This window comes from Scheffersomyces coipomensis (assembly GCF_036884675.1).
Source record: "Scheffersomyces coipomensis strain NRRL Y-17651 chromosome Unknown DFJ63scaffold_1, whole genome shotgun sequence".
Taxonomy (NCBI): Eukaryota; Fungi; Ascomycota; class Pichiomycetes; order Serinales; family Debaryomycetaceae; genus Scheffersomyces; species Scheffersomyces coipomensis.
In genome coordinates this window covers 1,145,453-1,160,022 of record NW_027042892.1, presented here as the reverse complement: position 1 = coordinate 1,160,022, position 14,570 = coordinate 1,145,453, and the positions used below count along the sequence as shown (strand labels likewise).

Sequence of the window (14,570 nt, the reverse complement as noted above, 5' to 3'; positions counted from 1 at the left end):
CCAAAGTTTACCTAATTAATTAACTAACCCCCTGATTACCCTCACATAGAAATTATATTGGAAAAGTAAAATATATAACTAAATAATAATTGCTATACGTATATGTAATATCTAGTTTTAATTAAATAATAGAACCATAACCTATATACTCATAGATTTTATAAATGCGAAAATTATTGAGGACCAATTAATTTACAGTATTCATTTTTATTTTTCAATTGGTGAAAATAATAATAATCCTCAAATAATATAATATTAATAATATCCCTGGATGATGATGGCGAGAAGGATGATGAAGGCTTTCGTATAGTCTGATTAGTTATATCAGATAATTGTCTAGACTAGGCTATACCAAAAAAGGAGTAATAGAGAATTTATTATAAAGCTAATCTTCCCCACTTCAAATAGTGACAATTGCTGCTTTTGCTACCATCCCCTCCCCCTCCTCAGTTTGTGGTACACTATTGTTATTATATTACGAGTTTAAATTTTAATTTTAATTTTAAGGGTGTAATGAACACAAACTAATCATAGATATAGATAACCTGTAACCGTAGCCGCCGGTTAAAGTCTATCTTGCCGATGTGTAAATGTGTTTATTGTAAGATTAGGGAGAATAATATCGGTGAGAGAAGGCAGAATCACTTACACACGCGCCCACACCACAAAAGAATAAATAAAAAATCTAATTTTTAGCGGGAACCGCCCTGAGTAGAATTTACAATTTTTTTAAGGGGGTGAACTAAACCTAATTAGTGGTGATATCGGCGGCTGAATGAGCTACAAAAAAAATATTACAAAAAGAAAGCGAATTAGGGTGAGGGTAATAATAATAATATTATTAATATTTTAGGATGGCGGTCAGTGAAACCAAAAATAATAAATCAGGAGATTTTATTTGATTGAGGTTGAATTGGGGGAGACATATGACATTAAGTTAGGTTAATTGACTTGAAATTAGTCTTGAGAATAGGAGAGATGTAAACCATTATTACCTATTACTATCTGTGTCAGGAATGACTGAAAAAAAAAATAATGGATGCTAAAATTTTAAGGTAATAATTTTTTTTGCTACTGGTATAGTATAAACAGTTTAGAAAATAAGAATTTATTGTGTAGTTAATCAAATGTAACTTGTAGAAAAGTATGACGACTTGTATAACCCCGATTATAATAAAATTTCAATTTTGTATTATATTTCATTGTGTTTTTAATTTTTGTTTGGAATTAAGGTAGGATAAGGATTACATTTCTCTTTCTTTAATTGTCTTGGATTACGTCTCATGTGCTTTACATTGCCTTACACTTTTGAGCGCATTGGATATGGTTAATCATTTTTGGACTAGTGGGGAAGAAAAGAATAGAATATCGATCAATAAGACAATGAAATCTATGTTTTGATCGACGATGAGTAGTAGGTAGTATCAACATGAATGAACCCTACAAAAATAGAAACCATCACATAAAAGTTGTTGCTAATAATAAGTATCTATTTTAACACTTTAATTTAAAGTGGTTTTAGTTAAAGCAATTTGGGAATTTTGGTAATAGCGGAATTTTAAGCCGAGCAGACAAAAATTTTAGTATATATACGCAAATCTTTATTTTAAGTTCTAAACTTTAAGAAAATATAATTGGACCTTCTGTTTACCGGAATTGTATACCATATAAGGTTCAATTAAACTCAATAATGTGATGAGTTGAATTGACAATAAATAAATAAAATATCGGCATTTAAAAATCTAGACATTATCAATGTAAATTCAGTATAGTTATTCTCGTAACTGACAGACAGACAATTGAACGCGTGTAATAGAATGAGCAAATAATCGAATCAGACACTAAATTTAGTGAGAACAACTAAGGACAGAAATTTAGTGAGAGAGGATTGTGAAGAATGGATTCTACAAGCAATATCAAAAATACCTTGCCAAGGTAGATATCACATTTCAACATGGGGTATGATATGGTTATATTACCCTGAATTCGAAGAATTTTTAATCTTTTATGTCTGCCTCGTCTTCATCGGTCTGCAGTTATAATTGAAAATTCCTAACCATAAGCCATTTTTTTTTCACGTCTCTTTTTATTTTATTTATTTATTTTTCACTTCTCCCTGAATTGGTAAAAGTATCTTTTACTTTATTATCTACAAACACTTATTGATAGTGTAGAAAAGGACAAGATACTAATGTTAAAAGATTGCCAGTATTGTTATCTTAAATCTAACAACCCCAAAAATAAATAAATAAATAAATAAATAAATAAAATTGAAATTGAAATTAGCATGATGATGAAACTGAAATTATTTTTATTTATTTATTATTATGATTATTATTTATGCAGCATAAAAAAATGTGATAATTGATGGTTAAGGAGATTGGCCTTAAAAAGTAAGCATTGTCAATCTACTTTTCTTTTTTTTTGGTTTAAAGTAAAGTGGTTTAGGGAAAGGAAAAAAAAATCTCGTAATTGCAGAGGTACTAACCAGGAGTAATAAGCGTATAAGTAGTTTAGGGTTATTGATTCTGAAAATGTATCCATGTAGGATTTATCTAATCAGATAACAGACCATTATTTTGTGATGATGAGACGAAAGGGAGAGACTAGATCATGTTAATTTCATACTGATTAATTTAGTGAATGACTCTTTAGTAGGTAGACTCAGCAGCTAATCTTCAATTTAGTGACAAGCTAAATTGAGTGTGACAAAATTGTTAGCGAGGATAATCTGTGAAAAAAATTCTTACCCCTAAGAAAAATAGACAAAAAAAGCGAAGAACAAGACAAAAATACCAAAAGACACAAATAAATATTATTTTTTAACAGCTATGCTTCTATTACTTTTTATTTTTTCAGTGATGCTGCTTCTGATGGTATGTCTGTCTGCTTGTTTCCATTACCGTGCTTTTAGTCTACATGTACTGCTAATGATAATGGAAGTGACTAAGAGGAGAGGATAGGAGAGGAGTGAAGAGGATACCCCCGGGCCTTACTGGTAGTACTACTCTTACATGTGCTTATGCTTCTACTTCTTTTAGATTGACAAAAAAAAATAAATAGATTGAAAGTATTAGTAAATGGTAATTCATATTATTTTGCTGTGTCTGTCTGTCTGTTTTTGTCCACTTTTTTTTAAGCATTAATTTTTTTTTTTAAATATTTTGTCTGTTCTGTTCTGTTGTAACTGTCTGTCTGTCTGTCTGTTATGTCTGTCTGGTTCAGTCTGTCTCTTTTTTCATAAATTAAATTTTTAAATTTTTAATTTCAGAATTATAAAATCTTTCTTTCTCTTTCTTTTTATATCAGTAATTGTCATCAACATCATCAATTGTTTGTTTATACTATTTCAATTGTTCTATTCATCTCCATCAGATTGGAAATACATCCCTTCACCTCACCTCACCTCACCTCACGTATCTTCTTGTGCCCCTTTTGTGACTCTATTTTTAAGGGAATAATCGAAAGAATTAGACACATAGAAACAAACAAACGAACCGAAAACAAGGCAGAAACAACACCTATTTTGTAAAACCAACAAAATTTTACAATTATCACAAAATTGGAATCTAATTAAAAAAAAATCATTCAATAAGCTTATATTACTGTACAGATACTAAAAAAATCCTTGTTATTGTTATTATTGTTTGTTCCTTATACTACTTTCTACTACAAGGATAATACCGATAAAAATAAAAATTTCATTCATTCTTTCATTCACCTTTAGTTTTTTTGGTAAAGGATCTTTTTGAAGTTTTCGACAACATTATTTTATCATCTCCTTTTATTATCAACTCCAGTGAATTATCATAAATCATTTCATTTGTTGTTTATCCATCCTCTCCTTCATTCCCTACCTCCCTCCCTATCCTTCATACCTACGAAGCGGACAAAAAAAAAATTATTCATTTCATTTCACTCACTCGTTAAATTTTTAAACATATTTTAGATCATCAAACTTTTAAAAAATCAAACAATTAATTAATAGAATCATTCATTCCTTCCCTCATTCATAATGTTAAAAGAATATAATTTAGTTGTTGTTGGTGGCGGTGGTGTTGGTAAATCCGCCTTAACCATTCAATTGATTCAAAGTCATTTTGTTGATGAATATGACCCCACCATTGAAGATAGTTATAGAAAACAATGTAATATCGATGAAGAACCAGTTATGTTGGATGTATTGGATACAGCTGGTCAAGAAGAATATAGTAATATGAGAGAATCATATATGAGAACTGGTCAAGGGTTCTTATTAGTATATTCTATAAATTCCAGAAATTCATTAGAAGAATTACAATCATTTTATGAACAAATTTGTCGTGTAAAAGATAGTGAAAATGTTCCAGTAATAGTTGTGGGTAATAAATGTGATTTAGAAATTGAAAGACAAGTAAGTTATGATGAAGGATTAAATTTAGCTAAATCATTTAATTGTCAATTTTTAGAAACAAGTGCAAAACAAAGAATTAATGTTGAAGAAGCATTTTATAGTTTAGTAAGAAAAATTAGAGATCAAGAAAACATAAAACAAAATGCTAATTCAAATCAAACTACTAATAATGTTAATAATACTACTAATAATTCATCATCTGATGCTAAAAATCCAAATTCTTCAACTAATCAAAATATACCTAATGGTTCAAATACAAATAATGCAAATATACCCAATCAACAACAAAAAAGACAACAAAAACAAGCATCCCAATCAACTCAACAACTTGCTGGTGAAGCAAAAGAAAAATCAGGTTGTTGTGTGATTGTGTAGATCTAATATCTACCGTTTCTTTCATACAACTTATGTCTCATTTGATATGCATTTGTTTGATTTTTTTTTCATTCATAAATTTTACCATTATTGTTTCACTTCACCTCGCCTTACTTAACTCCTCCTTTCTTCAATGTACTTTATCCAACCCAATCTGAGTTATCAACTAAACCAAGATCTCAGTTGATAAAAAGTTTTCGATTTAATCCCTAAAAATATATTTCAATAAATCAACCAAAGCAAGTCTACAACCAAACAAACCTTCAAGCAAACAAATTTTCAAAAAAAAAAGTATCATCTACTTCTTTATCTTTAATTATTATTATACTTTTATTATTTACTTTTTACCCTTATGTATGTTTTATATATATATTTAACTTATATTTATACTTTACTTAGCTATTTCACTATTCTATGGACGTATACCATATAACTATAAGCAATTGAAATGATAGCAAAAAAATAACACTTTTCATCAACTGATTAAATCAAGTCAATATATATATTACGTATATAAAGTGCCCGTGATAGCAATAGCAATTATGTTTTGTATTGTAGGATCAATTGATGAAATGAATTACTATGAAATGTAAGATTAAACTTGCAAATATGAAATCACCAAATGAACGTTCAGGACTAATAACCTTAAATATCTTATCGCTAACTTTTGGTTCATCGGATTTAATGACCAATTCTTCATCAACAATTTCTTCTTCATCTTCTTCAGCATCATCATCTTCTTCTTCATTGACTTTTTCATCAGATTTATGAGTTTCTTTCACTTGTAATCTTAAACTAACAGTCAATACGAATTGACCCACACATGAAATAAATCCTCCTAAAAACGCATTAAATGGGAAACTACCAATTAATAACACATGAATAAATTGAAGTATACCTAATGCCACTAAGAAGACTAAGAATATATCAATCAATTTCAATCTTGGAGTTAAAGTTTCGAAATAATCAGCATAAGTGGTATTTATGGCAGAAAATACTTCATTTATAGATGAAGTGATATTAGATATTTTAGAAAGTGGGTTTTTAGAACCAGTTGAATTGGATGAATTATTAGACGATTGAGATTTTTTAAGAGCTGCAGCGGCAACGGCAGCTGAATCTTTTCTGGCCATGATTGATTATTGTGTATGGATATATGTGTGAAGGGTAGAATTGATGGGATTGGATCCTTAAGCGTAATACCTTCTTTTAAATCAAACGTGTTTTCAAAACTTTTTCAACAATTCAATTTTGGTTTGAGGTTTGACTCGCACACTCTTACTTTCTAATTTTTAAATTTGTGTAACCAAATTTTTGAATTTCAAAAAGTTGAACATGAAAGAATAAGACGAACAAGAAAGAAGACGTTATTAAAAGATCAATTCAATTGGATACCATTATCTGGAAACCACTATCATCTAACAGTTCATAAACTATAGTATAAACCTAACTTACAAAATGGTTGATACTGAAGATCCGTTGTTGAATCATCTTTATTCCAAACTTGGATCCATAAATCAAGAAAATATACTTCATGCCAATGATGAATTAACCAACTGCACCACAACTAATAATAATAATAAGAATAATAATCAAGTAGAATCAGATATACTATCAGGTAATGTCAATCAAAACAAATTAAGAAAGATATCGCGACCTCCAACTCTTCGAATCATTCCACCATTGAACTTTTGTCCTGTTGAAAAACAATTATATAGATCAGGACAACCATCGATTATAAATCAATCATTTTTACAAGATTTGAACTTAAAGACCATTGTATGGTTAGCTAATGAAGAACCTAATGATGATTTTTTAGAATTTTGTCAATACAAGAATATTAATATTGAATTTGTGGGGATTATAAATGAATATTATGATCATGATGGGAATTTAAATACCAATAATACTAATCATATTACAGTGAATCCATGGGATTCATTGAATGAATCTACGATTAAGAAGGCTTTAGAAATCATATTGAATAAAGAGAATTATCCCTTATTAACATGTTGTGGGATGGGAAGACATCGGACAGGGACAGTGATTGGATGTTTAAGACGATTACAAGGATGGAATTTAGCTAGTGTTTCAGAAGAATATAGGCGGTTTACAGGAGCAAGAGGAGGTAGAATCTTGGTTGAATTGTTAATTGAAAGTTTTGATATTACCAGTGTTGATATTGATCCAAGTAAAGTACCAGAATGGTTGCCACTTCAATAGTTTGTACAGAAAATATTTAGAAGAGATGACAAGAGAATATAATAAATATCATCATATTTTTACCTTACGATTACATGAACCAGTTGTATACAAAGATAAGAGATTAAGGCTTTTGTTATCCTTAATTGTAAGTTAACCTAACTACCTAACATGTTAAGTTGCTATATGACTTAAAGCTTATGATTACTAGCTTAGATATTCGAGTCGTGTACTTTTGTCGTAAAATCCATCAATTTCTGTCAAATCGGACACGACCTTAAACTCCACATTTAGTGATTGCCCCCTCCTTGTCCCTAGATGATCATTGATAAGTAGATATTTTGCCATTCCATCTATAGATACTTTTTCTTCTCTAGATATCATTTATATCAACTTAATTGGTGACCATCAACTGTTATCTCTTGTTATAAAAAGCCGTTACTTTAATCGTTTAAACTATTAAGTCTCAAATAGGAAAAAAAATCAGTTACACTCACACACCCACAAAAAAAAAAAAAAGATTTTAGGGAGAGGAGAGATTTTTAAACCAAAATACAATCACACTGAGAGAGATCATTCATTCAAGCAATCTATCCATCTTCATCTTAAGGATAGATACAACTATTCAAGTGATTCACATATTCTAGTAAGTAAGAATAGATATTCATTCAAAAGTTCTATTAGTTTAACAAACAGACTCAATTGATTCCCTTTGATCAGTGTGCTGTAATCTTTTGCCATCCATCCATCCCATTTTCCCCCTTCTTTTTTTTTTCTTTGCTGCTGCTGCCTTTTTACATCATTTGCCTTTCATCATCAATTGATATAAATTGAATAGAATCTGCCTTTGAATCAGTCAGTCATCTAAATCAAATCATCATCATGTCGTGCATTGCTACTGTCAAGATAATTGGTGCAACCTCTTTAGGTTTGTTAACTGCCTCATTAACTTATCAATCAATTGAAACTATTCCTCTTTTAATAAATGAATTATCAAAACCTTTCAATCCATTAACCAATTCATCAGTAATCTCCAACTACTTAAATCAAGTAAAAGCTATCATTTCAAATTCAAGATTTTTAAATTTGATCTTTGCTGGTTTATCAACTACTTTCTTTACGTTAGCATTTAAATATAGTCCTCCATCTGGTAAACATCCTTATCTTTTATATGCTGCTTTAGGTGCTCCTTTAACTATTGGAGGAGTTTATTATCAAGCTTATAGTTATGAAGAAAAAATTTTAAAATTAGATCATAAACAAACTGATTCTATTAAGAAATCAAAGAAATCAACCCCAAAGAAATCATCAACTGTTACACCATCAGTTAAAATAGAACCACTTAAACCTCTTGAAATCCCAAGTATCGCTACTGGACCTGTTGTTGCTGCCATTGAAGAACAAGATGATTTAGGTAAATCCTATATTCATGTATCTGAAGAATCATCATCAGCATCGTCAATAACTTCCACTCCAAACGCATCCATCCCAGGATCTCCTCAAATCGCTCATCAAGATGAAATAGATCAATCTGAATCAGCCGTGGTGGTTGAACCAATAGTGGAAGAGGAAGAAGTGGAACAAGAACAAGAAGAACAATTGGATCTATCAATCGAAGAAGAAATCGAATCAACTTTAACTAAAAAGGAATTCGTTAAAGATTTACAAGAAATTAAATCATCCTATATCATTGGAACAACCATATCTGGATTCTCATTCTTTATCGCTGTAATCGGTTTAGTAGGTGATTATTATTTATTATGAGAAGCTAAGTGTTTTCAATAACTTTATTTAATTTTTTTTTAGTTGGTGGTTGTCGATGTTGATTTCATTTATTATTGTTATTATTATTATACTGTTATTCTTACTATTATCATTTTTGAAAATGATATAAATGTTTTTGCAATGATATTTGGAATAAGGAAGGATATTTTCATATGTGTTTTAAGTTGTTTTTAAGTTGTTCTTTTTTTTATTATTTACTATACTTATTATTATTATTCAACTGGTGTTTAATCTTTTTATTTACTACTATTTTTTAAAGTTTAGTTATAGCTTTTTTAATCTATATATTGCATGTATGTATATAAAAAAAATTAATATACTATATATATATAGTTAGTCATCATCAACAATACAAGGGTTAAACAAATGAAAGCTTATTATTAAGATCAGGATCAGAATTCTTGACTTTTCTACCAAATCCAACTTCAATTCTGGTTCTTATAAGATCCACATCATTAGTATCATATACCAATATTAATGCATTTCCTGTTAAGTCAAATAGTTCTAATTTACTTGCATTTCCTCTTGAACCATTTTCTTGGAAGCCGAACAAACTGATTTTGTTATTCTTGAAGGTGAATTCTTGTAAGTGTTGATGGAATGCAATCGTTCTGGGTATCAATAGGATTTGGAAATGATTACGGTCTAAGTAAAAATTGATCAAACTTGATGGTAGTTGAATGTTTCTTTCTAACTTAAATAACAAGTTGTTCCTTAATGATAGTGTCTTTAACCGATCTGAAATAATTCCTTTATAGGGTATGAAACGATGAACATTATTAAAGTTTTTGATTAGGTTATCATCCAAATACAACTCATAGAGGGTAGTAGGTGTTTTGACATCTGCAAGAGTTGTAATCTTATTGTGACTGAGATCAAGATGTGAAATGGGGAATCTTGATAAATTTAAGTTGGTAATATTACTATTCGTTAACGTAACTGAATTTAAATTTTCAGATACATTCAGAAATCTCAATCTCTCCAAATGCACCACATTAGTTAGAGATACGGTGACTAGCGATGGTGGAAAATGGATGTAGTCATCCGTAAACCTATAATTTCCTAACATTATCTCGACTATCTTGTCAGGTACGTTTTTCAAAAATCCTTTAACTTCACGTGGAATTGATGGATATCTTGTAGTTAAGAAGTCTTTTTTTAAAGAATTATGACCTATACTTAAACTTTCAATACCAGGAGGTAAATTAGTTAATTGATCCCACATATCAATTTCAATGTTTCCACTTAAATTTAACCTCTTTAGTTCCTGTGGCCATTCGTGCAATGTTAAAATTATAAATCCTCTGTTGTCAATATTACAATTTTCTAATATTATGGATTCTAAACCTTCAGGCCATCCCGTTTTGAACGTGAATGATACAGTCTTCATAAATGGATTATTTGATAGGTCCATATTAATTAAATGTAATGGCAAGTAGCACACTTCCAATGAATCGATGAGTGTAAAATTTACCACAAGCATCTTTAAATTTGGGGTACAGACTATAAACCCATAGAAATTATTGGTGTGGACGTTTGTATTTTCAATTACCAAAAATTGTAGTTTATTAAATGCCTTAAATTCGTCGTATGGGAAATTAAAACACCAATTAGTAACATGCTGATTTTTCATACCAATATGTACATGAGTAATATCTTTCGGAAAACGATGTAAATTTTTTCCCCTAATCATTAAAATATCACTTATCATAATAATTTTAAGATACTGATGATTTTCCCAGTTTAAAACAGAGTTTGACTTAAGCCTAATGCTTCTTAATGTTAGGGAATGTAAATTCATTAATTTTAAAGCACTAACACTATTTGAAATGAATATATCATGTATATCTAGGAATATGTTAATGAATGAGGCTTGCAATGTGGTAGAGGCTTCATTAACAAATTCATCAAATTCATCCCATTCTTTCCCTATTATTATTTGAAGTTCTTTATGATTAATGCCTATAGAAAGAAATTCTTTGAATATTTTTACGCTTTTGAAAGCTTTACTGAGAATTTTCAGTTCTTTGTTTTCTAAAATTAAATAAATTCGGGGACCGAATACAACATCGATCAAAATTGGCATTAACCTTCTTAGCGGTTTGCATTGAACTAAAACATGTATCATTTGATTGAATTCTAATGATTTCAATCGTTCGCCAATTTCAAACGGGGATAAGGATTGAGCGAAGATGGTGTAATTTTCAACAGTATTGATGCTGGGATCATCAATAAAGATTGCATTACCCAAATCTGCCGAATTAGGAGCATTTAAGGCCATTTTTGATACTGCCGCCAACACTTATCATGAAGCAATGCTAGTTACATTTTATTTTTATTTCCTCAGTATGACTTAAAAAAGCTTTTGCAGCTTTTTTTTGGTAATAAAATGGTCACGTGTCAAATCATCTGACTGGAAGTGGGGCACTTGCTTCAATCAAGTTTCTAATTCAGCATTTTAATGTCTCACGTCCCTATAGCTAAGTGGTATTAAAGATGTTATTTGTATGATGTAGGTGATAATATTGCCTATATATGTCATCAGTTCAAGTGAATCAACATTAATGCAGGTGTAATTGATTATTATAGGAACTAATTCAATTTCTTGCTTGACAGCCTTAGAATTTTCTAATCATACTTGCTCGGTAAATTCCTATCTATAAATTTTGATTAGGCATGATCGCACTGCAACCTTCAGGTAAGAGAAGTGGTGAAAACATTCATTTTCGTGAAGTAAAAGAAGTGATAATAAGCAGAAAATATCACGGAGAAATTTGTTTTATTTGTTGTGATTTCAGCATGTACGAATTCCTAATTTCCTTTGCTGTTGCTCAGTTGCATTGAATGTCACGTGAACACTTTATATGAAAAGTCGTGCAAGAAATCGACTTTTTGCGACAAAACACGACAAACCTTGCCCGCGAACATGGGGAGATTAGATCCTTCTGATTTTCGCACGACTTTTTTGATCATTCAAAAAAAATTTGAAAACATCAAAACATCAACAATTTCTCCCTGTTCCCAAACATCAAAACATTTTTCATTTTCAGGTCTGATTTACAAAATCAAAACATCCAAACCTTTTTTTTAGCAACAACAACAATCTAATCTTTACAGTCAAATTCAAATTTGAATCTAAAATCTGGGAACGATCGAATAATTGTCAAAAACATGAGTAACAATCCATTAAACACTATTGTATTCGATGAGGCTATTGCTAGTAGAGGTGGTTTCCTGGGTGCTATCAACGTTCCTAAGCAATCTCCACTTTTCACCTATACCAATGGAAGATCATTAATGTTTTATATACCACCTAAGGATCCTCAAAGAAACAAGTTCAAATCCCTTATTATATCCAATGGAGGGATTATAGTTGATACCAAGCCTACTGAATTACAAAACCATAACGATATCATTATTGTTAGTACCAAGCCTATTCTCGATGTATTACAAGATGATGGTATTTATAATGTTAATTTTGATTTTATTTTAAATTCCCTTGAAAATGGTGAATTAGAAAGTTTAGAAGATTATCGTTATAAATTGAATACTCAAGAAACCGTCATTGCTCCAAGTCATGGTCAAGATTCAAATGCAGTAAATACAGCTGTTGCAACTACTGGTACTGGTACTGCTTTAGGTGGTAGGGGTCATAATAGATTCACCCTTGAAAAAGATGAATTTATCTTACAACAAATCAGATTGAATCCAAGATTTAGACAAAGTCATCGTTTCTTTGAAGAATTAAGTCAAGAACCAATCTTAAAAGGTCATACTGGTAATTCAATTCGTTCAAGATTTAGAAAACATTTAGTTAAAAAGTTACTTTGGGTCTATAGTTTTGATGAAAATAATAAAGTTATTAAAGATAATGAAGGTAACCCTGTTAAATTAGGTTATGATGAATTACCTGATACTTTAAAGAATAAATATACTGCTCATGATGATTATTCTTTATGTTTAGATGCTTTGGCTTATATTAAAGAAATTAATTCATCCAGTACTGAACCTATTGATATTAATAAGAAGCTTCCTTTACCTTATTCATTCTTTAATGATATGTTCAAGAAGATTCCAAAACATTCTTTGCATTCTTGGAGAGATAGATATAGAAAATTTGTTGGTGATGGTACTTTACAATCTTATATTACTTATTATGAATCTTCAATTGCTAATGGAGTTGCTCCAAGAACTTTAACTAGAGTTAATGAATTTTCAAGATCAGTTCAAGAATTTAGGGATGCTGTCAGATCAACTGGTGAAGGTTCTTCGTCTTCTACTACTGCTGCTGCTCCTGTTGCTGCCGTCGCTTCACCCACTACTATTGTTAATTCAAGTGGCTTACCAGCTCTTAATAGAAAAAGAAAATTGGATGATGGTATAGCTGATTCTTCAAGATCAGCTTTAGATGAAGAAATTGGTGAATTAAAAAGTTCTAATATTGATGCCACTTTATTTGTTAAAACTGCTGGTGATGATAGTAGAAAGCAAGCTCAAGCACAAGCCAGAAAAGCTAGACAACAACAAGAACGTGTTCTTGCTGCTGCTGTTGCCGTTGCTACTGCTGCCACTAATACTAATGAAGATGAAGAATCTCAAGATATTTTAAAACCTATCCAAGTTCCAAAATTAACTGCTCAATTAGGTGATGATGAAGATGATGAAGATGATGATGGAGAAGATGAAATTGAAGATATTGAAACTGATAATTTAACTTCATCATCCAATCAAACTCATTCTCAACCAGAGCCACCATTTGCTCAATCAACTCAACAACAACCTGATGAACCAAGTCAATATGATACTGCACCTCAAGCTGCTGAATCTCAATCTGAAGAACCTTTCCAATTACAATACCTTGATATGAACAATGTAAATATGAATGATATCCTTTTAGAAAAAGCCATTAATCTTTTAGAAAATAATGAATTCTTAAGTAAAGTCAATGAAGTCACTTCACCTAAATTTGAAAATGGTAAAGAAATCGATGAAGATTTAGCTGATTTAGTCTTAAGATTAGAATCATTAGGATTAACTGATAAATTCTTATCTCACATAATCTTAAGTTGTAATGCTGATAAATTAACCATTAGATTCTATCTTGAAATTTATATTTCAAATTTCCAGAAATATCTTCAAAGTAAAGCCGATGAAATGCAATTTTATGAAACTTTTGGTATTAATCATGGTGAAGGTATTTGGAATAGAAATATGGATTCGTTCATAGGCACTAGAAATGAAGATAGTTTACTTGAAGTTCATTCTAAATCTCAACTTAGAGCTAGAAAGTTATTCTTACAAGATGTGGGATTATTAGGAGCTTAAGTTAAATAGGGGTTTTTTATCGTTAGTCGTTCTTGTTTGTATTTTGATATTAGCGTTTGCTTTTCTCCGTATAGTGTAATCTAGTTTTTTTCAAATATATATCGTATTTTGTTATAATTGCTTTACTTACTACATTTGTAAACGCTCTTTTTTATTGAATAATTCATTTTTTATATTCATTTATAGAATTGGGTTTTCTTTTTTTGCAATTGCAGTATATATACTATTCTTCTATTTTTCAATTTACTATTTTCTTTCTAATTCTCTTTAAATAGTAGTAAAAACAAAACTCAAATAAAACTCACATAATAATGAAAAAAAAACAAGATGATATAAATTGGGAAATAAAGTAAAGTAAAAAAACTATATGATGAATGATGGAATGGATGGGATTGGGGAATCAAAAAACAAACTATAAAATAAAATTGAAAATGTCCTCTTTCTTTTAAGTCTTTTTTTCTTCTTTTTCCAACTTTCCAATTTAACTCTT

General features: G+C 30.0%; 6 protein-coding genes across 6 annotated transcripts; 4 read left to right on the top strand and 2 right to left on the bottom strand. All coding sequences in view use genetic code 12, as the record gives it.

The window, feature by feature from the left end:
- Positions 1-4,015: 4,015 nt before the first annotated feature.
- On the top strand, positions 4,016-4,768 carry RAS1 (Ras family GTPase; the record flags this gene model as incomplete). Its single annotated transcript, XM_064904698.1, has 1 exon — positions 4,016-4,768. The coding sequence occupies one exon, from the start codon at positions 4,016-4,018 to the stop codon at positions 4,766-4,768; it is 753 nt and encodes a 250-aa protein (XP_064764704.1).
- A 280-nt stretch (positions 4,769-5,048) lies between these two features.
- On the bottom strand, positions 5,049-6,100 carry DFJ63DRAFT_21949 (dolichyl-diphosphooligosaccharide-protein glycotransferase). Its single transcript, XM_064904161.1, has one exon. It carries the CDS (start codon positions 5,899-5,901, stop codon positions 5,329-5,331), a length of 573 nt encoding a protein of 190 aa, XP_064764703.1. The 5' UTR covers positions 5,902-6,100; the 3' UTR covers positions 5,049-5,328.
- Position 6,101: 1 nt separating this feature from the next.
- Positions 6,102-7,422, top strand: OCA1 (putative tyrosine protein phosphatase). Its single transcript, XM_064904162.1, has one exon. The coding sequence runs from the start codon at positions 6,227-6,229 to the stop codon at positions 6,989-6,991; it is 765 nt and encodes a 254-aa protein (XP_064764702.1). The 5' UTR covers positions 6,102-6,226; the 3' UTR covers positions 6,992-7,422.
- On the top strand, positions 7,423-8,924 carry DFJ63DRAFT_21951 (uncharacterized protein). The gene has a single exon (XM_064904163.1). The coding sequence runs from the start codon at positions 7,853-7,855 to the stop codon at positions 8,732-8,734; it is 882 nt and encodes a 293-aa protein (XP_064764701.1). The 5' UTR covers positions 7,423-7,852; the 3' UTR covers positions 8,735-8,924.
- On the bottom strand, positions 8,908-11,481 carry DFJ63DRAFT_22066 (uncharacterized protein). Its single transcript, XM_064904167.1, has one exon. It carries the CDS (start codon positions 11,034-11,036, stop codon positions 9,114-9,116), a length of 1,923 nt encoding a protein of 640 aa, XP_064764700.1. The 5' UTR covers positions 11,037-11,481; the 3' UTR covers positions 8,908-9,113.
- RAP1 (DNA-binding transcription factor) lies at positions 11,482-14,225 on the top strand. The gene has a single exon (XM_064904164.1). The coding sequence runs from the start codon at positions 11,927-11,929 to the stop codon at positions 14,078-14,080; it is 2,154 nt and encodes a 717-aa protein (XP_064764699.1). The 5' UTR covers positions 11,482-11,926; the 3' UTR covers positions 14,081-14,225.
- The last annotated feature ends 345 nt before the right edge of the window (positions 14,226-14,570 follow it).